Consider the following 27,218-nt stretch of genomic DNA (forward strand, 5'->3'; position numbering starts at 1 on the left):
CAACTATGAGAAGTCCATGTTTACATTGGTTCAGCTAGGATATTTGTCTTAACAACACGGATGACACTACGTGTGAGTACAACAACGGTCGATCGGTTCAAACGTTGCGGGCGTCAATAAACGGTACGTGCACATAGTAAGAAGCGCTCTGGACATGATTATTGACAGTGTAAAACACTATGTAGTGTGCAACAAGTTATACAAAAACATGACACAACATAAGGTGTGTGTGTGTGTGTGTGTGTGTGTGTGTGTGTGTGTGTGTGTGTGTGTGTGTGTGTGTGTGTGTGTGTGTGTGTGTGTGTGTGTGTGTGTGTGTGTGTGTACCGTAGAGCTGGTCTGAGAGCCAGGAAACCCTGTAGTTCAAACTCTTCAGGCAGTGGAGTCACTGGGAAAGAAACGGACCACGTTGTGTTTAAACAGTAACACTAAGGGTATGTACAAGTATAAAATAGGGCTTATTAACACATTGATTGCCAAGATCGCATTGGCAATCAATGCGTTCTTTGATTTTTTTGGGGAAAATTCCACAAGGGGCGACCTAACACAGCTTTGGAATGATCGATCGTCTTTCAGAGAAGTAGAATGTGGATGTGACGTCGTTCCAAAAAACAGGAAGCGGATGGCTTCCTGTTTTTTGGAACGACGTCACATGGGATTTTCAGAAAAACAGCTGTAACTCAGTTTCTTTTTTTGCATTGAAACCCACTAGTTACAGCAAAATACCTTTTTTCTCTTTTTTTCTGAGCGGTGTGCGGAGGGGGGGGGGGGGGTCAACATGAGATAGACAGTATTATAGAGACTATTATGTGCCGTATCGGATCGGAATTAATCGGAATCGGATCTGTTTTGATGCTGCCTGATCGGAATCGGATCGCAAAAACCTTGATCACAGCACCTCTAATCCAAATCAGATGAAAACCTTTCATTCAATTCTTTCCACAAGGTCACAGTTGAGCCCTGTGCGTACACATAAGATGAGATGTGGTGTTGAGGACCAGCATGAGAACTCCTCAGGAGAACAGGCAGATGCTTACCTGAAGAGCTTCCATCGTGTTTAGGCTGGAAACTGTTCAATACAGACACCAACCAGGGCCAGATACTGGAGAGAAGCACACACACACACCAGAATATTCACCGTGGAGCTGATGACTTATCCAGTTGTAATAAAACACAGCTCAACTGTCTAACAGCAAAAAAACACATTAAACACATTTAAACTGAGACCATGTCAATATTAGCAGGTGGTGATATGGGCCACGATCATTCAATGGAGTTCAGTGTTTCTACCAGGGAGGGATACATTGCATAGTTAATAGCAGGTATAAATGTAATCTGGATTAAATGTAACATAACATCTGTTAAACCTGCAATTTGTAACTTTTATGTCCTAAACAGGATTTTAACCCAGGTCTTCCACATGAGCGCCAACATTTCTGCTGTTGAGCAGAGACATAAGGCCTGTTTGGATAGGGTAAACTGTGTGTTTCAATTTCATGTAATACCTCTTGTCAACCAGTAGGTGTCCTACCACACCACACGATACAAATGTCGGAGCAGGTAGACCAACTAGAACCACTCCTAGTCGTTAGCGATATTGTACCAACATAATCTACCATACAGATTGGTCAAAATAAAAATGTATTCACATAAAAAGTTATGGAATGCAGCTTTAATACCAGGTTAATGTAATCTGGATTCATTACAAGTGGACAAAACAGTTTAAATCAAAATGAAATTTTGGTAGAGGTTTGGGTTGTGTAGTTACCTTTTAGAACATTGATTTTCATAAATATTCTGCTCATTGATTGAGTGAAACAGTTCTTTGTTTTGGTTGTTTTTTAACGTCAACTTCGGTTTGATTTTACTACATAGGTTTGTAATGTTATACATAAGCAGAATCTGCTTCATTTGTGCTAAAAAGAGTAACTTTGAGAGCTGTTTCACTGTGTAAGTCAATAAGGAGTAATATTTTGGAATATCAATGTTCTAAACAACAGCGCAACTATCGAAGACATCTCACCAATATTTGGAGTTACATCATGACAAGGTACCTACACAACCCAAACCTCTAGCAAAGAGGCATTGTTCTTTTACAGCAGGTAAGGGGGACAGAGAGGGACACTCACTACTGGCGTTTGTCCACCACGCTCTCATGAAAGACACTGGGTCTGAGTCGGATCCAGTCCAGAGACACCTTGATGGCTGGAAGAGGACATTCTACCATCACCTCCTCTCCTCTCTGCTTGTTGAGCAGGACACGACTGCACATCACACCCAGGAAAGACACTGCGGAGACAGAGAGAGACATTATTGCCTGTGTATGCGTGTGTTGTTTTCCGGGATTGGGGTCCCATGTACCCCAACTCTAATCAGTCAGAATAACCAATCAAGGACTATTGAAGAAGAGGTCACACACGTCATGTTCGAAGCTAAATTCCAATCCCCCAAACTCGGTCACTCGCTCACTCTCCTCGCTTCCTCCACTCGCGCCTAAGCCCCGTCCCTGCGAGAAGCCGAGGATTATTTGCGAGGACGGAGTGGTCCACCCGTTGGCCTCACAGGATCGGAACGCACTCAAGCGTCATTTCAAAGCGACGGCAAATTCCACGATCACTTATGACGTTTCATACAGCTGGACCAGAGCAGAGGTGTGGATGAAAATATACATGCATAGAATAATATGCAGGTATAGAATAATACAGAATATAAGAATAGACAATTCATCAATGTGGATGACCACATTGTTATCTTTATAGTTAACATTTTGTGCAAAGCCATTTATTCCTGAAATAGTGAATGAAGCGCCAGGATGAGCAAACTTACATTTATGAATTAAATCCTGACCCGTCCCTCGTTTTGCTCGTACAGTCCCCAGACCCCCCCCCCACCCCCCGCAGCAGTCCCGCAAGGCACTGCTGCTTTGCCACTGTATATAATAGAGTATGTCTGACTCTGAATTACATCATTCATGTAGGGTGGCCATACGTCCTCTTTTACCCGGACATGTCCTATTTTGGGGGTCTGTCCGGCCTGTCTGGGTTTGTTTTTTTATAAAATCCTTCAAATGTCCGGGGTTTTGCGAGTTTGGGTGATATCCCCCCCACTTCTGGGACGAAGAAAAAAGAAAAAAACTCGAGCCAGAGGTTTCTAAATAAATCATGACTGATAAACATGAAAGAAGACCCTTCACAGCTAATAGAGAATTTACAATTTTACGTCTATAGTTAAATAGCGTGAAGTGTCCTCTTTTGGGGATTTCAGAATATGGTCACCCTATATTCGGACATATCGGACCCCACAGTCATTTAAAGTAGTCCGTGCACTGCATTGAGGCATCATGCACGGAGAGAAATGAACTATCAGCTTTTGAGACAGAAGAAGTGTGCACAATATATTACAATGTATATAATTGTATTATATCATACAACGCGATAAAGCCAGTGACTTGCTCACTGGCTTTGTCAGTTCTTTTTCAGTTACTTTATCAGTCTTTTCAGTTACTTTATCAGCTAAAGCTCTATAATTCAGCATTAAATGTGTGTCTTCACATCGCTTTTTAGTTAAGCGTGTGTGTGTGTGTGTGTGTGTGTGTGTGTGTGTGTGTGTGTGTGTGTGTGTGTGTGTGTGTGTGTGTGTGTGTGTGAGAGATGCGCAACGAGTGAGCGCCGGCGGCGGGGGTGAAGGGGTGTTTTCGGCATGGTTTCGGGTTTCAAGCATTGTTTGTGTGGCCACATGTGGAGGAGGACCATGTATACGTCACGGGAGATGGGAAAAGAAACACAAAAAAACGTGTACACATGATGCGGAAGTCTGCCGCGAGGAGCTGTGGAGACTGGTCGAGCGTACACTTCATGTACACTCGCTCAATGTGGAAGCGGGGAGACTCCTCACCTCCTCCAAGAAGCAAATGAACAATTGGAACCCGTTACCCGACTACTTCTGGTTCGAAGTCGGAGTGAACGAGTGCGGGAGTGAGCGACTGGCCGAGATTTTCGGTATTAGAATTTGGCTCTAGGGTCAGAACAAGCACAGGGTGATAATTGGATCTTTAGTGAACAGGATCAGAAAAACGCTTCACCGAGTTTTTGTCACCGCCCCTCCCCTCTGTGAACAGTCTGCTGGGGGAGGGGCTTCAATCGGCCTTTCATTTCATCACTTCCTGTCAGATGTCCATGTTTGTCAGACGTTACTCAACACCACCCTCGTATTATGTAGGGCGGCTTGCCATAATTGCTCTGCAAGAAATATGCCCGAGTTGTATAATTACCACGTATCCCATATCACTACATGATTCAACAAACTAAACCACATGAGAATCAGTTGAGAACTCAGTTATCGTGACTTCCTGCTTCAATAGACATGCATACATTCATTAGGAGGCACGCCTCTCCCTATAAAATATGGCAGTCTAGATGAAGCATTGCTCCAAAACAACGCAGCGGCCAATGTGGTATCTACATTTATATAGTATGTATGGACAGTACTAATCAATCCACAGGCTACATCCGGTCTGCATGAGGAATGCATTGAAGTCATTGAGAGCCAGATGGACAAGCTTGTGAATAAACCCTAAGCTTGAATGATTACTTTGCATTACATGTCTATAATATTTGCAATATGTATCACATGTACGCGCGGACGACCCGGTTCTGTGTAAGGTCAGAAATCCAGCGGGACAGGGTGGGCACAGGCTTTATTAACAAAATTCTGCAAAGAGAATAGTTTGTAATGTATAGGTGTGTGTGTGCATGCGTGCGTGTCTTACTGAACAGTCCCAGTAGCTGGCTCCAGCAGGTCTGCTGGTCTACAGTGTAGTTGTTGTGTTCTACGTCAGTGTTCAGGTCTCTGAGGTGATGCAGTTCAAACAGGTTGATGACGGTGATGTGAACCAACTGCTGCGAGCTGAATGCTGAGCGCACCACAAGCCTCTGAAATACAAAACGCAACACTGCAGTTAACTAACCTGCTCCTGAATGCACCACCAACCTCTGAAATACAGAACAGAAAATACACCCTTAAAGCTTCACTATGTAACTGTCCTCTTCTACCCTGGATATTAACCCGTTTTCCTCAAGTGCTGAAATTTTTACCATTGAGCCTGCCTGCTTGCTCAGGGGATAAATTTAATCTTGACTCTGTAAAAATTTGTGTCAGATCATGTGTCTATGTGAGACATGAACTTCTGAATGTCTAAATGTCTCCACAGAAGAGCAGGGAGACAAAAGTTATATTGTATTATAAGGTTGGGCGATTGGATTCGAATATATCGGCAGTCGGCGATTGGATGAGTCCAATCGTCGAATGTTTTTATTAGGCAATTTTTGGACGATATTTGACATTTTATTTAGCAAAATAAATGCATCCTAACGGTCTGCCTCCTCGAGAATTAAACTCTTCAAATATAGCCAAATTAAATGTAAAGCGCAATACTAAGCGTGCACAAAATGTTAATCAATTTGGGCCGTTCTAATAATGACTGATAATGATGATGAAGGCACGCTCTTGTTGCGCTTATTTCTGACGAGTCTAGGCTACAAAACTCAGTCCCCTCCCCAGTAGGTAGGCTACTGAATGGAGTGGAGGGGAGCAGAGGAAAGAGGGAATCGTTTTTCTTTCCTAGTTGTCTGTTTATCAGCTACTGTACGTTTGATGATAGCTGTATATATATATTTTTTATATGAAATTGAAACTAAAGCTAAAGTAACTCCCCCGGTCTCACAAGACCAAGCACTTAATTTGTAACTTTTGCTGTCAAGTCTGGATATTAGTCTGGAATTCACTCGCGACCCGACGCGCACTGCAAGTCCCTTTAGTTACAGGGGAGGGCGGCCCGGACCGGTGATTTATCCCGCAGCACCACGATTTATTATTTTCCGAATATAAATAAGGTAACCTGGATGGGTGTGTTTCGCCACATCGTTGCTGCAAACTGAGGTAGGCTTCTCTGCTTCAACTTCACTTCATCTCCTAGCCTGTGATCTTAGCTTAATCCTAAAAGAATATCCTATGGAAGTTTACAATTCTTTGTTTGTCTAAACAAGTTTGGTCAGTGAGAGAGTGAGATTGGTGCACGGCATGGCAGCAGAAATGCCGTCTCATCTCGTCTTTTTCATTGACCCGACAATGCACGTGTTACAGCCGAATGTATACTCCGTCGCACGACGGGGCCGTGCGCCGAAAATAGCAGATCTACAAGCTCACAATGCGTCATGTCCGCGACGCGTTGTGAGCTTGTAGATCTGCTATTTTTGACACACGACCCGCTGTGCGGCGAAGTAAAACTCGAGCTTAAAAGACTGGGGAGCTGTTCTCACATTATTGCTTTTCTAGCACGAATATATCGTCAATCGGCGATTTTTGGGCCGGCGATGGCCGATATTTTGGGCAATATTTTGGCATATCACCAAACCTTATTGTATTAACTCATTCACTGCCTGAATTATTTATGGCCGCGTTTGCCCACTGCCAAGATTTTTCATTGAAAAAAAAAGTACTCAGGAGCCGAGATACAGAGTTTTTAAGTTTAAAGTTAACAAGGAAGTGGATGGGAGTCTAGATCTTCAAAACATCATATCTCCTTGGTCTTTGGGTCAAATAAAAAAATAAAAAATGTAAAAAAAATAAAATAAAAAAAACATTTTTTATTTTTTTTACGTCGTTCTAGGCAGGCATGGCTTATGGGACAGAAGTCGTTTTAGTCATTCCAGGCAGGGAATGAGTTAACATACTATACCATACAGATTGGACAAAATTGCATTTTAGTACTAGAGGTCCTGGTAGGATGTAAAACCAGCGGTACTAGAGGTCCTGGTAGGATATAAAGTTATAAACAGTGTTTTTTTTACCTGAAACTGTTCTTCCAGTTTCTCTCTCAGGAAGCTGAGTTTGTCCAGACTCTTGCTCAGGTAAACGTGTCCGTGGAACTTAATGAAAGCCTTGATGAAATCTGAAACACTCCATTTAGTCTTCACCTCATCACGACTAAACACACACACACACACACACACACACAAACAGTCAGATATGGATTCATAGAAAGTAAGTACACAACATGAAAGTGACACAGCAACATGTTATAACATTAACAGAAACATTGTGAATGTTTGAGTACTGTATGTTTTCTGTGTGTGTGAGTGTGTGTGCGTGCGTGCGTGTGTGCGTGTGCTTTGTAAAGGGGATATAGACACCCTCGTTCTCGGCTCGTACCAACAGTAAGCCACTCCCACCTACTTACAATTAATACACAGCCTCGGCTCATGTTTCTGTTCTATCACATGTACAGTCAGTGTACTTGTTGTGAATAAAGGACGTGCAGTGTTAAAATCTGGGATGCAAATGGACGTCCCAGCAGACATGAGCTGCTGACTAAATTTACATCATAGCGCTAGCGGACCAAAGCAGCAACGTGGATGCGGCCAGTATAATCAGGCCTTTAGACGTGCGTGTGCGTGTGTGTGCGTGTGCGTGTGTGTGTGTGTGTACCTCTCCAGAGCTTTAGATAGAGCTTTCTGCAGGTTGGTGGATGCAGCAGGAAAGGGAAACTTGACAGCGATGCTGCGACAGTAATAGAAGATAGTGGTCAGGTGATCTCCTTTAGATGACGCCAGGATGGCCAGCTGGTTGTATGGTTGTCCTGTTCACACACACACACACACACACACACACACACACACACACACACACACACACACACACACACACACACACACACACACACACACACACACACACACACACACACACACACACACACACACACACACACAATGATAACACACATTGAGACATACACACTTTAATCATAAAAGGTCACTCTGAATAAGAGTGTCTGATAAATGACTATATTGTGTAGAACCTCAAATGTGGTCTACCAGACATCCCCACGAAATGCTAACAATTGAATTGTACTTCAGATTTAGATAAGATTATCACTAGTCAATACAGTATTATATCCATCTTTATCCAGCTACCCCTTTCAACAGGAATAACTTTGATATTAGTGATCTCAGATAATGACAATATGAAGATGATTGATGAGGAATATAGAAGCATTGATCCTGAGAGATAATTTATGAGGAATCTATAAGTATAGATGATGAAAGACTCACCATTTGATGGAACCAGCTGAGCAGCATGTCTGTAGTAGGACTCTGCCTGGCTGGTCTGGTTACGATACCGAGCTGCAAAGACACAAACAAACATTACAATGATGTATCTAGTCCACTTCAAACATGAACTGAAATCATTGTTCCGCTAGCCTCGGAAACCCATGCTTTTTTTTTTGTTACAAAAGAAAAAAAGCCTGGGCGAACGATGCAGGAACGATGGTCTTAGGACCTTGCTATCTCCTAACCAATTAGAGTGCAGAGGGGCACCGCTCTAAATTTGGTGACGTCAGCGTGCTCCGTGCACAGACCGGGGGGGCACGAATCCGGGCGGCTGGGTTTCGATCCGCCCTTCAAGACCATCGATTGGGCTCGTTCTTTCAGTCTATTGTTCCGCTGACATACAGAGAGAAAATGGCTCTCAACAGACCAAAACACATACATGATAGTCTGGAAGCTTTTAAAGTTACAATCTGCATTTAAATATACAATCTGTAACTTTCATGTCCCACCCAGGAGTCAACCCCAGGTCCTCCACACAAGCACCTAAATGTATACTGTTGAGACAGAACGCTCGATGTGCAGTGTTGTGATGTTCATGCAGTACTACTGTTTAGCCAGTAGGTGTCCTATCAGACCATATGATGTAAATAACTCAATAGAAGAGCAGGGAAAACAGATACAAATCACTGTAGTTAATTATATTGTATATAACATACTGACTGATCAAAATAATGTTTTATTCACAGATAAAAGTTGTGGATTGCAGTTTAATGGCTTCCCACCTGTATTTATGTAATTGAAATGAGAGTTAACAGGCTGTTCACAGCCTATAAATACTTAGTTGACCGGGCTCCCCCAGGGTTCTGTATTAGGTCTGCTTCCCTTTTCCCCCTCAACACCAATTATCTTTACCAGAAATAGCTGATCTACAAGCTCACAACAAAGAGACTTGTAGATAGGGCTGGAGAATTAATCAAATTTTAATCATGATCACGATTTTGGCTTCCCACAATTAAATGAACATGATCGTCTGATTATTGACATTTATTGATGTGTCAATTAGCAGGAACTAGACCATACCCGGTCGACGCATCCGTGGGGGGATATGCGCAAATGATCTGGCGACATTGTTTGACACATAAACGCTAATAAGAAGCTGAGATTTGATGAAATTGAAAAACAGGCTTCACAGTTAAGTTCAGATGGTAATGGTCAATGGCTGTGTGCAAAATCAGAGCAATTTCTCCAACCAGTGAGGAGAACCGGGTAGTGACACCACTACAGAGTGACACCACTACAGACGGACAAACAGAGGTTACTAGAATTATAGTAGGATGGAGCACAATGAAAAACTGAAATCAGTGCTCTGTTGATTTCATTTAGTGGCAAGTCTTGGTATTCTTTCTGATCCGTAATGCAGTGTTAATTTTGACAGCAAATTCTGATTCAGTCTTAGTCTTTTGAATAACACACTATTTATTTTTAGTCTTCTGAAATTTTAGTCTCAGCGGTTCACGTGGGCGGTACCGCTTGGATCAGCGGTGATCGCGCCGCGATCATTGTTGTTTTTTTTCCTCCTGCGCGGTGCGGTAAAAAGAAAATCTCACCACAATCCAGCTCTTTGCCGCCCGCGCGTGTGCATGCACAAACGAGCACGCGTGCGAGAATTTCACGGGGCCGTGCCCGCCTGCCTCACCGGCCCTCAACTTCTCCGCGTGTCCCAAATAATCGCCCGCCTCTCATTGAAAATGAATTACATAGGTGCGTTGGCCGCTTGCCGCGTGAAAAGGACCTTTAGTCTTAGTCAACAAAATTAACACTCCTGTAATGCACATAATTTACATGAGGTGAATTAGCAGTAATGTACAGTCGCACAAAATGAACGTGAAAGCAGTGTTATGTTTAAGTGACGGTACAGTCAAAAATATGTTCAATGAGTATGTTCAACTCAATGAATAATAGTGATAAATAATCGTGCTCGTCCATAATTGTGCAGCACTACTTGTAGATCAGCTTTTTTTTACCCCCAGAATAGGGTTTATGTGATTATAAGAGGTTGGCAGCAGGGTTCAAACCTGTGTTGTCCTGCTTATCTACAGTATGTCTCCTTGGTCACTGGTTCTCAAGATGGGGTCTGGGGAGCCACCAGCGGTCTAAATGGACCCTTACAGGTCTGTAACTCTGAGAGTGTACAAATGGACCCAAATGGACCATTCGGACACTCTGAGTTAAATCAACACATGATTTTACAGTGTAGATTTGGGTCCCAGAGATAAAACATCTGTATCAAATGGGGGTCTGTAGCCTAATGCATATCAAACTGGGGGCCCTTGAAATTGAAATGTCCTAAATGTACCAGATATATGATAGATCTTATTATGTCTCCTAGATGCACCAGACAGTACTAGTAGATCTTACCTATGTCTCCTAGATGCATTAGACAGTGCTAGCAGATCTTACCTATGTCTCCTAGATGCATTAGACAGTGCTAGCAGATCTTACCTATGTCTCCTAGATGCATTAGACAGTGCTAGCAGATCTTACCTATGTCTCCTAGATGCACCAGACAGTGCTGGCAGATGTAGGAACAGGAGCTGGGTTGAGGGGTAACGATGGCAGAGCCGTTGTTCTGTTTGTTGCTGATGATCCCCAGTTGAGAGGACTTGACTCGACACGGTAGATCCACGTTGAACACCATGCATAACTCCTGTAATAACTAAAATACATAACATTACATTACATAACATTGTAACAATTTTGTTTTGCTTAGTTTTTGACTTGTTATTATGTTATTTTCTTAATGAAGTTGTTTTATTTACTCTGTTGTTTGAGTACCTAGAAAAGTGGTACATAAATCGCATGTATTGTTGTAATAATAATACTTATTATTATCATAACACCATGCATAACTCCTGTAATAACTATAAAACATAACATTATATCGTTGCTGTCCGGCAGGAACAAGCTAACTCCATTTTCCCACTTTTGCATTTTTGACCTCCAACTTCATTTTGAGTTGGAGGTCCATTCAGCTGTTCTTATCAATGATGAACAAAACCTCCTAACTCCATTTTCGTTTAGTTTTTTGTCTCTGCCAGGCCGAAGGCATGGCGGAGAGTATGTTTTACCCTCCGTCCGTCCGTCCATGTGTGTGTGTGTGTGTGTGTCCGTGTGTGTGTCCGTCCGTCTGTGAACACCTAATCTCGTCTCGCCAGCCAATCACAGCGCGCCAGCGAAGTTTGAAGTTAATTTCATCATGTGTCTCGCTAGCCAATCACATCACGTCCTGTAGAGCTTAGCCTATGGGCGTGTTTTCCACAGCATGGCGTCACAGCGAAAGACACATTTTCACGACACCTTTTATAGCGCCACCAGGAGGCCGCTTTTTGTAAAGCGCATTTTTTGACAGTACTCCTACAGATTTTGGCGGAGACCTGTGCTCCAAGGAGCACATTTTCTAGTTTCATTTCATTTCATTCCATTTTGGAGTTAGCTGCTTCCTGCCGGACAGCAGAGATATATTACATAACATAACACCATGCATAACTCGTGTAATAACTGGGAACACACAACATAAATCCATACAACATAATCTCTAAACACCATAAATAACTCTTGTAGTAACTAGGAATACATAAGACCAAGTAACATAACACCATATAACATCATAAGTGGGGTTGGGTATCATATGTCCTACCTGTGTGTAGAATCCACTGGCGGCCTCCAGGAACAGTGACAGGTTGGCTTGGACCTCACTGCGGTTGGGGTTGGCTCGGTTCTTCGCTTGGCTCTGTAGAGTCGTGATCTGGTTCTTGAAGGCGTGGTTCCACCTGGGATTAAAGAACCACAATTATTACAGTTATCCTGCATGGTACCACCTGGATTAAAGAACCTCAAAACATAACCGTTATCTAGAGCCATATGAAATCCGTGTTAACGGAATCGCGGACGGAATCGCGGAAATGACCAATAAAAATGGAATTGGAATAAAACACGGAATATTGCAGAATTTGGAAAATAAAAAAAAATCGCGGTAATTTTTTTTTTTTTACCGCGATTTTTTACAAATCCACGGGACACCACCATTTTGCATGGCCACATCCTACTTTATAAACAGTAAAATCCACGTAGAAATAGTCTTAGAAAGACGATAGAAACAATAATACATGGGCGACGCCATTTTGCGCATGCTCAGACCGAATTAGACCGAATTATTTTGGGAACATTTTTGCGTATAACACAACAAGGGCCATGTATGGACTGTTATATCTTGAACATTTATTCATTTCCACTTACCAGACACTTTTGTAATGGTAAAAATGAGCATAAAAAGCAAAATACAGAATTCAGAAATATTAAAATGGAAAAAACAGAATTTGGGAAAAAATAAAACGGAATTGGGAAAAAAATAAAACGGATTTCATATAGCTCTACCATTATCATTAGGGGTGTCACGATTCACTTACCTCACGATTCGATTCAAAATCGATTCCTAGGGTGCCGATTCGATTAAAATTGCGATTCTGCGATTAATTGATATTCGATTCGATTCTGCGATTTATTGCGATTTTCTAGGGTGCCGATTCGATTAAAATTGCGATTCTGCGATTTATTGCGATTTTCTAGGGTGCCGATTCGATTAAAATTGCGATTCTGCGATTAATTGATATTCGATTCTGCGATTTATTGCGATTTTCTACCCCAAATCACTTCAATGCAGCCAGATCATGTCAGGCAGTCTTTCTGACATTGATTTCAGACAAATTGCCAGTGAAAAAGGTACTAACTTGTAAAAAAAAAAAAAAAAAAAAAAAAAATATTTTTTCGATTTTTATATTTTGATTCGATTTTTAAAATCGTGGCATTAAGAATCGCGATTTATTCATGAATCGATTTTTTTTGACAGGCCTAATTATCATGGTTTCACCTGGGATTAAACATTCACACACATTACAGGGATGTAATTACATGAATGGTATGACCTACAGTGAGATAACCGCATCACTTCAGAGACGGTAGAACTAAATCCCAGAAGGAGTACAGGCGGCTGAATAAGTATTATTTAATTGATGTCTAAAGACAGCCAGGGGAGGTTTTGGCATGTTGCTGTGGGCACGCCTCCATGTCGCAGGCAGGCTGGTTAAAAACCTGGTTTAAAAGGTTGTTTGAACCCACTGATTAACCTTTGCAGAACTACAGACATCTAGTATACCAGGACTACCTTTCCTTTTTTGATACGGTACAGAAAGGTAGGAATGAGATCGTCCCCTCAGCGAGCAGAGGGAGAGGTTACAGACGTGTCTAGCGTGAGAGTAGAAGCTGGATCGTAATAAACCTTTAATACTCCGGTGTTGTCTGCTATTTTCACATAAAGTTACAAGTAACGTCAAATATCAATGAATGCCAGTAACTATCGGCATTACCGATTTGTAAAAAGTAACTAGTTATGTTACTAGTTACCGCCAAAAGTAGTTGCGTTGCAGTAACTGATTACAAGTAGGGCTGCACGATATATCGTTATCGTATCGTTATCGCGGTATGAACGTGCGCGATGTCCGTATCGCAAAAGGCAACGATATTGGCGATATAAATCCCCCCGCTCGTCCACTGCTAAAGCGAGCAACATCCCTTTGTTTTAGCCAGTCAATAAAGCACCGCTCCGTTTCTCTCTCTCTTTCATGCGCCTCTGTGTGTGTGTGTGTGTGTGTGTGTGTGTGTGTGTGTGTGTGTGTGTGTGTGTGTGTGTGTGTGTGTGTGTGTGTGTGTCCGCGCGCGCGGGGGGGTGCGGGAACCCTGCATGTAGCGTTGATTTCAACTTGTTGAAAGTGTGTGTGTGTGTGTGTGTGTGTGTGTGTGTGTGTGTGTGTGTGTGTGTGTGTGTGTGTGTGTGTGTGTGTGTGTGTGTGTGTGTGTGTGTGTGTGTGTGTGTGTGTGTGTGTGTGTGTGTGTGTGAGCGCTGTGTTTGTGTGACGAGCATACATGCGTGTGTCAGACTGCTCCTCCTACCTGCTGCTCAGAGCTACAGGAGCTGCAGTCACTCGCCTCTCATTGAAAATGAATTGCTACGCGTCGTCTGAAATGTCCAACAAGCTGCCTAAAGCCTTCTGTATGAAAAGCTTGACTGTTTATGTCCATTCGTCGGATTGACGTTCGTTTTATTGAACTCAGTGATTTTCCGCGACTTGTCTTTCACTTATAATGTCCGTCAAGCATAGAGTTACGTCAAGTCAAACGAGAGTAACACTTGATTCCGGACGGTTGGCCTTCAAAATAAGAGCGTATGTCCCGTTTTACTTTCGGTCAGAGAAATTCAAAATAAGAGTGATACTGAAAAAAGAAGAAGAAGAATGCTCAGTTTTCATTGTTGCTACACTTAGAATATCAAATAAAAAGTGTGAACCAAAAAAATAGGATACTTAAAGTTAAGAGTGATACTGACTTATATAGACATATATATATATAGACATTCAGTTTTTTGAAGAATGCTTAGTTTTCAATGTTGCTACACTTAGAATATAAAATAACAAGTGTGGGAACACAATAGCACTTAAAATTAAGAGTTATATTGACAGTTTTTTTAAATAATTTGACGTTGCAACACTTAAAATATAGAATATGACATTTTAAAAGTAATATCGTATATCGTATCGATATCGCAATATTTGCCATAAATATCGTGATATGAATTTTTGGCCATATCGTGCAGCCCTAATTACAAGTGGTATGATACTTACAGGTCTTGTTCTACTTTCTTGTCCAGGGCGTACTCCAGATCAGTGACCAGCATCTTCTGGTAGAGATCCTGCAGAGCCTGTCGAGATGTCCACACCTCTGCTGCCCCTAATTTAGAATCTAACACACACACACACACACACACACACACACACACACAGATATGCACTACATTCAACTGGTGTGGAGGTCTGTATTGATGCAGTATCATATTCATACAGTTAGGTGCTGCCCATTACAACAGTCAGCTACAGTTGGCCACTGATCAGCCTCAATGTGCCTTGCACAAGGGCAGTTTGACTGTGGTGCTGAGCAGCCTTACTGTGCCTTGCTCAAGGGTAGTTTGACTGTAGTTCTTGAGATTGTGGAGTAAGTAGGCTGGGTCAAAACTAGAGATGGTCCGATCAGGTTTTTTGGGGCCAATCACCGATCACCTGATGTCCGATCACCGACCCGATCATGTGGGAGGGCATTAAAAAAAAAAAAGTTTCTTATTTATGCATGTAGAATTTATTTTTTATCATTTATTGTGTAGCATTAAAATACAATATGTCTCAAAATACTGGCAGACAGTTGAATTATTGCCAAAAAAAAGAAACTAAGAAATAAAGACAAATACTGACAATGCCTCTGAACATTAGCTTGCAGTTAGTGCACATAGCCACAATGCAATAATAATATTAGACGCATCATTCAGGATGGAAAATAAAGTTGTCCTTTAAGTTGTCATTTAAACTTAGCATGAGGGAGAGGGACATAGAGGGTCTCCAAGGAGGAGCTGCAGCCTGCCAGACACAGTGTGTTACAGAGAGAGTATACTTCTCCATACAACAATGTTTTACCGAGAGATAATACTTCTCCATACGACAGTGTTTTTGTGAATTTACCCGTGATCGTAATGTAAACACTCATATCGGGCCGATCCGATCCATGGCCGATTAATCAGAACATCTCTAGTCAAAACCACAGCACCACGTCAGCCCTACAACACTACTCCTGAAAGGTTGTAGAAGACAGGAACACCACCGGGGCAACAAACAGGACACATACACGTTAACGTGCACAACACCCCTTCGCACTCAAAGGACCCATTTGCAACCTTATCTTCATATAATTGGTCGTCACTAAAGGCCTTTGCAGACACTAGACCGGGTGCGATTTTTCGCACAGAACCCAGTTCGATTTGTGCGTCTTTTCACACGCGGTAAAAACTGATTGACCAATCGCACCCCGTGTGCAAAGGCCTTAATGCTCATTATAAGATGGTATGTTTTCTGTCTACTCACTGGCCCCTTTTCCACCAGGGTTGAACCGTTTACTTTCTTTTTTCCCCGCCTAATGTTGAAGTTCAGAGTGTTTCCACTGACAATGAATTGGTTCAGAAGCCTAAAATTTGATTCGGAACTGGCTCCAAAAAATACTATTTTTTTCCTGCCCTGAACTGGGAACCTAAGTGGGTGTGTAACTTATTCTACAGGTTGGAAGATGCAGATGTGATATAAACAATGGCAGAAGCAAGTGAAAAATCATCATCATTAAAAAAAAAGAAAAACTGTAACTGCCATTGACAATTACATTTCCCCCGTGAAAGGACCGGTCATGTTCGACACATTGCTGGCCAAGCCTGCAATCGAACCAGGGGCAACTACTCTTGCTCCACAGGCTGTCTCAGCTATGCCGCCCCCATTTACAATGATTCTGCTTAAAACTGGTGGAAAGTACCACGGTTCCAAGAATCTAGAACATAACCCGTTCTAAAACCAGTTATTTTAGTGGAAAAGGGGCCACTGTGTCTCAGCGGAGGGTTGTGGACAGTTCAGAGACCAGTGACATCATTGATGGGGATTCCAAGCTATAATTCAGTGTGTCTTTCCTTCGCTAAGTGTGAAAGCTTAGCGCACAATGAGCTGACAGTGACATTTACAATGATAGCCTATGCTGTTATTTCACAAAACACTGACTCAAAAGATGTACTATATGTGTTGTTTTAAATCCGTTGCTGCCACTCGAGTCTCACCCACTTTCTCATGGAACAAAAGCCTGACAGACGCGTGCACGTGAAAGAGAGACAGACAGAGCGAGTGGGAGCGAGTAGGACAAAATGCTTGCCATGTAATCTCATTAAAACAAAATGTGTTAAGCGAAACATTTTATAGGAAAGAAAAATGCATGTGAGCATATCTTTAGGGCTGTCACGATTACAAATTTAAGTTGACGATTAATTGTCACTCAAATAATTGCGATTAACGATTTAATTGTGTGTTTGGCATTGAACATTGGGACGTATGAATACAAATACCATTTATGTTTGCCTTTTAGGCTTGGTAATCAAAACTTATGCAGATATGACAAATACCGGTAACTTAAATATCCAAAGAAAGTATTGACATATTTAATAATCTTGTCATGTAAAATAGCAGAAATAGTTTGTGACTCGTTGTAAGCTTGTAGATCTGCTATTTCTGCTTTTTTTAATATTTGAAAATGTGTGAACATTTTTCAACATGGAAACGATTATGCAAAAATAATTGCGATTATCTCAAATAATTGCAATTAGACGATTATGTTATAATTCTGACAGGCCTACATATGTTCAAACGTGTATAATGTTGCGTTTTACCCAGTCTGGCCCCCCGACCTATTATGAGTTTGACAACCTTGACCTGGTCCTAGACTCTCCTCTCTCCCAAGCTGTGGAATGACCTCACATCCACACCACCCCCATTCAGGACTGCAGACTCATCCCGTCTCAGCCTTATAGTGTGGAAGTTTGTAATGGGGCTCAAGGACAATGTGGAATCAATCAACAACAATGACCCTGACCTTGATGTTCTACACGCAAATGTTGAGCAGGACTTTCAACAAAGAAAGAGAATAAAGAGTTGGGTACAGCTCACTGTACCAATAGAATACTCATAGAGTTGGATACAAATAACTATACCGCTAGAATAAACATAGCATCGGGGTTGAAATGTTCATATTTGTACTGGGTCACCACATTCGCAGAGGAAACAAAATGCAAATGAAATCAATAAAAAAAGTGATATTATAGTCATAGAACACATACCTGTCATGTCTGCCTTCAGGGCCTCTGCCTGCCTGCTCACATGTAAACATAAGAGAGAGAGAGAGAGAGAGAGAGAGAGAGAGAGAGAGAGAGAGAGAGAGAGAGAGAGAGAGAGAGAGAGAGACACTGATTAGTACACACACAGAAACAAACTACTGCAGGTTCATCTGTGTAAAAGAGGTCATTTCATCAGCTGTATTCTCTTTATGAAGAATCCATCAGAACCAGCTGACACACACAGCTCTCATTGTCAACAAGTGTGAATCACTAATATGGTTTCTAGTGATGTAACTAAAACCAGACCGATGCGTCCTTTTAACCACTTTCAACCTGGCATCCATGTTTTTGGCTAGGTCATTACTCATTATAGGTGAAAACATTTTCAGAACGCTTGTGAGTTTGTAGATCGTCTATGTTTGGAATTAAAAACGTTTGAAAATGTTCACCTATAATGACAAGCCCAAAATTGGGACACAAGGTTGAAAGTGGTTAAAAAGTGGTACACATAATAGCAGAAATACCGGTCTGGCTCTATATGACTCAACCAACTGAGCCCCTGACCTCTTAGTCTCAGGCACTCTAACCGCAAGGCCACTGAGCATCATGCAATGACACCAGCTCTAACCCAGTAACCATCAACAACAACAACAACCACCCAGTGACCATCAACAACCCAGTAACCATTAACAGTTTGGAAAATATCATGTACAACCCCCATTTGAAAGACTTGGAACTCACAGTGTAAAATGTAGACCTAAATAAAATAGAATACAATTATTTTCTCATCTTTTTTGTATCTATATTCAACTGAAAACATCACAAAGACAATATATTTATGTTTTACCTTATAAGCTATCTTTTGTAAATATACACTTATAATGAATTTGATGCTGTTCCACATTCTGGGGCAACACAAGACTGTGAAAGCTGTGGAATGCTCAAAAACAGGTGCTTGTAAAATCCCACAGGTAAACTATTGAAACAGGTTATAGTATCACGATTCAGTGTAAAAGGAGCGTTTTTAAAAGGAGGATCAGTCATTCTTCACAAGCAAGGATGGGGTGAGATTCACTGTGTGATAATAACTGTGTGGGAAAGTACTCCAACGGTTTCAGAAGGTTTCTTAGCGCACAACTTCAAAGAATTTGGGGGTTTCAAAATCTTGATTACAGTCCATAATATAATTAAACGATTCAGAGAATCTGAAGAAATCTCTGCACATAATTGTAAGGGGCAAGAAGGGTGATATTACCAACACTTTCAAAACCTGGTGCTTAAAAGGCTTTCAGAAAAGTTCAAAGATAGCGAAAATAGCCGATCTACGAGCTCACAACGCATCACACTGTGGCACATTGTTGAGCTTGTAGATCAGCCACTTTCTTTATTCCACATACAATTAAGCTTTAGTGGTTAAAACCCACATAATTCTGTCTATTATGGGTATTAATACATGGGTTCAGGACAAGAACACTTCATAAAATGATCATCAGGAAACCGTTTGTCGCTGGATCTAAAATGCCACTTCAGACTATCAAGCTACGAAGTGAAATCAATACATCAACAACATCCACTAACACAGTACACTTCTCTGAGTCTGTGCCTGAGCAAACTCAAACTGACACAAAGAGGACAAGTATTCCAGCTGCATGACCAGTCAACATTTATAATTGTTTTTAGAAGGACAATCCAGATTTGGGGCCGGCGCCGAATGCAGAGTGGTTAAGGAGGAATTCACCTAAAAAATGACTTATTTTCTATCAATTGCACACCCCATGAAGCCTTGCATTCATGGATTTATTTTTGTTTTTGTGGCATTCCTAAGCCAATAATTTGATGACCGGGTGTATTTCCGGTAGGAGACAAATAATCTACTTTGTGTCTCCTACCGGATACATTAGCCGGTAGGAGATGGGAATCAAATTATTAGCATATATTATTAGCTTAGGAATGCAACAAAAACAATAAAGAATCCATGGATTCAAGGCTTCATGGGGTGTGCAATTGATAGAAAATAAGTATTTTTTTGGGTGAACTACTCCTTTAAGGTGCGTACCAGATAGGCTCTGATGCCAGACAGAGAGCCCCGGGTTCAATTCCCGAGCCTGGTGGTGAAGTTGCTGCATGTCACTCCCCTACTCTCTCCCGTTTCCTTTCTCTCTATACTATGGACTATTAATAACGGGAAGAAAGCCTGAACAAATTACATTAAAAAACACTGGCACGTAGGAATGAGATCCTTGAGCACAGATGTTTAGAATAGATATTTATAACCTAGTAAAAAGAACATTGCATACAGTCAAACTATTCTCCTTCTTGATTATTCATTTTTTGTTTATTTTCCTTGTTGTTGCATAATCATATGCATTCTGCATTATTTTATTTATTAATTTTGTATTGATGCTGCAACTATGTCATGAGCAACCAGAACAAAAAAATACATATGACTCAAATCTACCTGTAAGATGTACGCCACGGTAAAAGTAAGCTACACACAGTGTTTGGAGAAGCATGCTACCATTCAGACAGTCTGTGCTTATTTCAGCCAGATGATGTCAAGCCACATTGAGCAGCATGTGTTACAACTGTGTGGATTAGCTGTAGAACAGTGAGAGTACCAGCTGGACTGGTCTGCCTGCAGTCAATCCACACACCCGTCTACCATTGATTACGTGCAGGCGCATTATGAAGTAGGAGAGCAACCGTTAGTCTACCAACTAATCAAACTCAGCGATTTAAATGATTATGACAAATAATCGACATAATCGGTCATTCAATTAAGTCATCGATTAATAGTCTATTCCTATTTTGGGCACGTCATAGGCGAAAAGTTTCAAAGAATGTAATACAACTAGGGGTGCAGGTCGTTGCGGGTCGAGTGACCATCAGTTTGTATTGAGAAAGAGAACGGAGAGAGCATGGGCGAGTGACCATCAGTTTGTATTGAGAGACAGAGCATGAGGACACGTATGATTCACGCAGACCCACAAACACACACACAGCCGCGCCACTTTCTATTGTATATTAGGATAGTGAAAATAGTGGATCAGGGGTTGACACTAAGGTCTCAGAGGCACTTGCCCAACGGGCAAGTACAGGTCATGTTCTATTTGCCCAAAGGTGCACACTTGCCAGAACAGTAATTGTCCACAATAAAAGGATACGTAACATTTGCGCTTGTAGAACAAATGAATGTTAAATCCGATCGATAACTGCTGAGTGGCGACAGTCCCTTGGAAAAAACGAATGAGTGCAACTGCTAATTGTAAAAAAGTAGCATTGTTCTTCATAAATAGCCGATATTATGTAATGAAGATGGAATGCACTTGCCCATCGGTCAACCTGAAGGCAAACTCCATTTGCCCGAACATTTTATTTACTTGCCACGGGCAGTCGGGCAACCGCTAGTGTCAACCCCTGCGGATGTACGAACGAAAAGTAATCGACAGAATAGTATAGACAGAATCATACTGATATACTAATCAATAATACTTGATGGTTACAGCAGCCCCATTATGAAAAGACAAATATGACAGACCACGGACTGTTGAGCAACTGAAGTCATAGATCAATTATCAAATGAGAAAAGAATGTCACTTCAAAAAGTACAACAACTAATCTCAGTTCCCACACGCTTACAGAGTGTTGTTCAAAGACACAGTGATGAACACACTGGTAAACAAAACATTACATAGTCCTTCACAAACTTTCTGGAACGTGTTTCAGGCATCAAATTCATAATTAGTGTATTTACAAAACAATAAGAAATCAGTTTCAACATTAAAGATATTGGCTTTGTACAGTATGAAAATCATTTGAAAATCACTGCATTGTTTTAATTTACATTTTTACGCAGCATCCCAAATGTCGTGTAACCGTGGTTGTATATTAACCTCAACAACAACATTAAACATACGTACTATTTATGACATTAATAAACACATCATAGTACAGTGGTTCTCAAAGTGGGGTCTGGGGACCCCCAAGGGTCCTGGGGGGGGGGGTTCCAGGGGGTGTTAGTCAGGTTCACTATGTGTTCTTGTTCAAAATTTGTGGAGATTAGCAAAACAATACTTTATTTATATCTTCAGAACATGGGGAATCCAAAAATCTATGTTTGCATTTGCACAGACACCTGCATGTCCGCCATATTGGACGTTCAAAATGGCCACCATAAAATACATAATTTGTGATATCTTGGCTTCTAAACAACATAGAAAGTTAATTAAATATACTAATCCAATGTTTTCTGGGTCAAGGAATCCAATAGAGACCTAAAGGATTGTGCACAGGGACTTGCAGTAGCGCCACATAGGGGATGGCCAGTGAAATTCAGGTTTACTATGTTAAAAAATATATTTTCGTTAAAAAGTTTGGATTAGAAAAATATACACTTTTGGAATCTTCAGAGCATGAGGAATCCAAAAATCCTTGTTTGCATTTGCACAGATACCTGCATGGCCCACCATATTGTTCAATATGGACGACCTAAAATATATAGCCTAATTTGTGCTATCTTGGATTCTAGACAACCAACCTTAGTTAATATGTTTCCAGGTCAAGGAGTCCAATAAAGACCTCAATGTAGTTATTATATAAAAGCAAGAAAACAAATGTAAATGGAAAATATTGTCTTTATATTTGTGTAATATCAACACATCATTGACTTTATTACACCACAGGTTTACAGATGTAAAGAAATGGGTGAAAAACTCCATTGTTTCTGTTGTTTTCAAAGAGAAGAAAAGAAAATAAGAGGGCGGGGAGAGCAAGGAGAACAATCTATCAGGAATAGAAAACATGTCAAGGATATACAAATGGCATAAACCAACAGATACAGTATGTACATGAGATTAGACATAAGGTGCAAGGTGGTGACACTTTGGTAGGTCTACACTAGCAGCAGGTATGTACATGAGATTACACATTAACTTGCAAAAACAGTATTGACAAGTTATAAGATTGAACTATATACAATAATATCATCTATCATTCTTTTACGGCCCTTCATCACTGTTAGGAGGGTCATTTTCAGCATTACAGTCTGCGTCGTTTTCGCAGTCACTTCCAAACAAAGTTCTGTGCAAGTTGTGTCTCCTGCATGAACATCTCTGGGTTGTACAATGGGTTTTGCACTGACATCTGACCAACTCTACAATGGCCTGTGGTGCAGGAGGAACCTTTGTGGTAGTAGGTAGTATCTCACCATGGCTCCATGTTTGAGTGGGTCAAAAAGACTCTGCCACATCACAGTGGCTTGGCACCACACCCTACTTTGATCATGCACACGTTCAATGTTCTCCTCAAGGGCACCAACGGTAGGAGGCAACTTGCTGCTTTATGCCAGATGTTTGCAAAACAGATACCACCTTAGGTCAGGAATGTTTGTTATATGGATGCCCCTTGGGCAGTACATCATACAAAGTTGGCCAATGCATCATTCACCTCCTGTGTTAGGTCGCCTTCCTCTGTTAGTTTCTGTTAGTGGTCAGATGTCAGTGCAAAACCCATTGGACAACCCAGAGAAGGTCATGCAGGGGACACAACTTTGTTTGCACAGAACTTTGTTTGTGTGGAAGTGACTGCGAAAACGACACAGACTGTCTGTAATGCTGAAAATGACACCCCAGACAGTGATGACGAGCTGTAAAAGAATATTCCTGAATGATAGATCTAGTAGATATTGTATGTATATAGTTCAATCGTTCATACTGTTTTTGCACCTTAATGTCTAATATCATACCTGCTGCTAATGTAGACCTACCAAAGTGTCACCACCTTGCACCTTGTGGCTTTTTCCCCCTAATTTTTATCGCTCGATTCTGTAACCCCTTTTTCACCCGGTGCCAATTAGCTAAGTGATCCTGGGCACTACACTCCCCCCACCAGCCTAGGGAGGCCAAGGCCGAGCTCATGCCTCCTTCAATGCATGAGAGCCAACTGACCTTCTTGTCACCTGACAGGGGGGAGTTTCCCTGGTTGGACGTAGCGTGTGGAAGGAACACGTTATTCCAACCAGTTCCCTTCCCCTCCATCAGGCGCCCCGGCTGACCAGGGGGAGGAAGTATAGTGACCAGGATTACTACATGTTTTTGTGAGGGTATTAACTACCCTAGGAGACACGGGAGAACATGCAAACTCCACACAGAGTAGGCCCTTTCGCCTTATGTCTAACCTCATGTACATACTGTATCTGTTGGTTTACGCCACTTGTATATCCTTGACATGTGTTCTATTACTGTTAGATCTCCTTGCTCTCCCTGACCCCCCCCCCCCCTCTTCTTTTCTTTTCTTCTCTTTGAAAACAACAGAAACAAAGGGTTTTTCCACCCATTTCTTTACACCTGTAAACCTGTAAAGTCAATGATGTGTTGATACTACACAACTATAAACACTATGTTTTACATTTACATTTGTTTTCTTGCTTTTCTATAATCCTGAGAACTACATTGAGGTCTGTATTGGACTCCTTGACCTGGAAAATATATTTAATTAAGGTTGGTTGTCTAGAATCCAACGTAGCACAAATTAGACTATATATTTTATGTGGTCCATATTGAACATGCAATATGGCGGCCATGCAGGTATATGTGCAAATGCAAACAAGGATTTTTGGATTCCCCATGCTCGGAAGATTCCAAAAGTGTTATAGTTTTGCTAATCAAAAATTCGTAACAAAAGTATATTTTCTAACATAGTCAACCTGCATTTCCATGGCCATCCCCTAGGGGGCGCTGCTGCAAGTCCCTATGCACTATCCTTTAGGTCTCTATTGGATTCCTTGGCCCAGAAAACATAGGATTAGCATATTTAATTAACTGTCTATGTCGTCTAGAAGCCAAGGTAGCACAAATTATATATTTTATGGCGGCCATTTTGAACGTCCAATATGGCGGACATGCAGGTGTCTGTGCAAATGCAAACATAGATTTTTTGATTCCCCATGTTCTGAAGATAAAAAAAATGTATAGTTTTGCTAATCTCCACAAATTTTGAACGAAAGTATATTGTTTTACATAGTGAACCTGACTATGTCCAGGAAGAATATAATAGCCTAGGCCCTAAGGCATCCAAATCAGTTTAACCACTTCATCCCTACGTATATGATGTATATAGGGTTATTTGAAAATGGCTGATCTACAAGTGAGCTTTTCAAAAATCAAAAAAAAGATTTGGTGCCAGGGACCCCCAACTGGCACCAAATCTTTTAAGATGAGGGTCCGCAGCCAAATAAATATTAATGTGGGGGGTCCTTGAGATGACGATATGTTTGAGAACCACTGTTGTTAATAAACACACCATAGAGACTGTCACTGCTTGCTTGCTTATCAGATTAACACATGCACTGTTTAGGAAATTGTAAGGATGCCCCCATCATCACCATCAGTACCACGAACACTCTCACACACACACACACACACACACACACACACACACACACACACACACACACACACACACACACACACACATCAAATAGCAGATCTACAAGCTCACAAGACGACACTACATGATGCCTTGTGAGTTTGCAGATCAGATTTTGTTGGCGAGGAATGCCGGGGATGTACAGTGTAAAGCCATAAGAATACAGGGTTAATTGAGGTGGTGAATAATTTAGCCACTACACATCAGATTAATAATAATCCACTGTTTAACAGATTAATAAATACACCCACTGTTCATCAGATTTAAATAAAAACAGATCCATTGTTTATAATTAGTGATCACATTCATTGTTTATCAGATCATTAATGATCACATTCATTGTCTATCAGATCATCCACGGGTTCAGATCAATAAACACGGCCACCGTTAACAGATTGCTGTTACATCAGATTAATAATGGGCTGATCATATTAATGTCAGATTAATAATCTACTGCTTGATGATAATAGTAGATAAACACGTTATATCTGCGTAGAGATGCTGATAGCTAGATGATTAGCATGCTAACGTTAGCTAACAACACATCCAACAAACACACATGAAATAAACACCGAATCCAACATTAAAAACACACACAGTGAACCTCACGCCCGTCGCCGCCATCAGAAATGATTTGAATGATATGGTTTAATGATGTTTTCATCATTATTACGAGCGGTGGTGTAAAGTAACTGAGTACATTTACTCAAGTACTCTATAAGTACAATTTTGTACAATTTTGAGGTATGTTTGACTTGACTGGAGTATTTCCAAATTTCAGTATTTTTTACGTCTACTCCACTACATCTTAGAGGCAAATAATTTTACTCCACTACAATTATTTGAACATTTTAGTTACTAGTTACTTTATAGATTTTGATTATTATTAAAACATACATTAATCACTTCAGCTTATATATACACATTTCGGCCAGTCGCGTGAGCTTGTAGATCTGCTATTTTCCAAAGATTTTGACACATTCGAAACGTGTGAAACGGTACATTCTGTATCATGAGTACTTTATACTTTTGGTACTTTAAGTACATTTTTATACCAATACTTTTGTACTTTTTTTCTACTCGAGTACATTTTGAATTCCGGGACTTTTAACTTGTAACAGAGTAGCTCTTGCGTTCCAAGTATCGATACTTCTACTTAAAAGTAATAAAACACGTGAGTACTTTTACCACCACCTGAATACGAGCGCTGGCTGGGACTTTGTTGTTTACGTGATGCTAAGCTAGCTTGGTTGCATTCTGCTAGCTGGCCACGACCAACACAACAACACGACCCGTTCATTAACACACGTGCGGACCCCCAAAGGCTTCGCACGGGCCACACGGTGAGGTCCACGTGTTTAAAGGTAACGTACCGTAAGTAGGAGGCGCAGAGGTTCATCCTGGCGGATGGTGTTGCGTTTCACACGGCGAGCGACCCGCCAGCTAATGCTAATGCTAACGCTAGCCCCGCCGCCATGTTGTTTCCTCTCTCTGTCCGTCTGTCACTCTGCGGGGACTTTAATGCCTTGAACACATATTATTGTTATTGTTGTTGTTGTTGTTGTTGTTATTATTATTATTATTATTATTATTATTATTATTATTATTATTATTATTATTATTATTATTATTATTATTATTATTATTATTATTTTGTATTATTATTAGTATTGTTATTGTTATTGATATTATTATTATTATTATTATTATTATTATTATTATTATTATTATTATTATTATTGTTGTTGTTTCTGTATACTACAATAACTTCACAGACAGTCTTCCTGCAAACATACCTTTTTATTTATTTTGTTTTATTTTCTTAACAGAAAATATATACACTAAATATTACAAGGCAGCAGGAAGTAAGTGTGTTGCAAAAAAAG

At 40.9% G+C, this 27,218-nt stretch overlaps 1 protein-coding gene across 4 annotated transcripts in view; it reads right to left on the reverse strand.

Annotated features, from left to right (window-relative positions):
- The window catches only part of smg7 (SMG7 nonsense mediated mRNA decay factor), a 55,120-nt gene extending 28,304 nt beyond the window's left edge, over window positions 1-26,816 (reverse strand). For all 4 annotated transcript variants that reach the window (XR_014600868.1, XM_084058584.1, XM_084058583.1 and 1 more), the window contains exons 1-12: window positions 26,706-26,816; window positions 17,911-17,942; window positions 14,846-14,963; window positions 11,809-11,941; window positions 10,656-10,827; window positions 8,112-8,183; window positions 7,486-7,636; window positions 6,849-6,984; window positions 4,769-4,931; window positions 2,130-2,289; window positions 1,038-1,102; window positions 328-388 (exon numbers count right to left, since the gene is read on the reverse strand). Coding sequence is in view for 3 of the 4 variants with exons in the window: in XM_084058584.1 (XP_083914710.1) it covers window positions 328-388; window positions 1,038-1,102; window positions 2,130-2,289; window positions 4,769-4,931; window positions 6,849-6,984; window positions 7,486-7,636; window positions 8,112-8,183; window positions 10,656-10,827; window positions 11,809-11,941; window positions 14,846-14,963; window positions 17,911-17,942; window positions 26,706-26,731 (1,289 nt within the window). In the remaining variant the exon portion in view is untranslated. The remainder of the gene's footprint in view (window positions 1-327; window positions 389-1,037; window positions 1,103-2,129; window positions 2,290-4,768; window positions 4,932-6,848; window positions 6,985-7,485; window positions 7,637-8,111; window positions 8,184-10,655; window positions 10,828-11,808; window positions 11,942-14,845; window positions 14,964-17,910; window positions 17,943-26,705) is intronic.
- Window positions 26,817-27,218: the final 402 nt, after the last annotated feature.

The sequence above is a fragment of the Gymnoscopelus microlampas genome (assembly GCF_963454915.1).
Source record: "Gymnoscopelus microlampas genome assembly, chromosome: 5".
Lineage (NCBI taxonomy): Eukaryota > Metazoa > Chordata > Actinopteri > Myctophiformes > Myctophidae > Gymnoscopelus > Gymnoscopelus microlampas.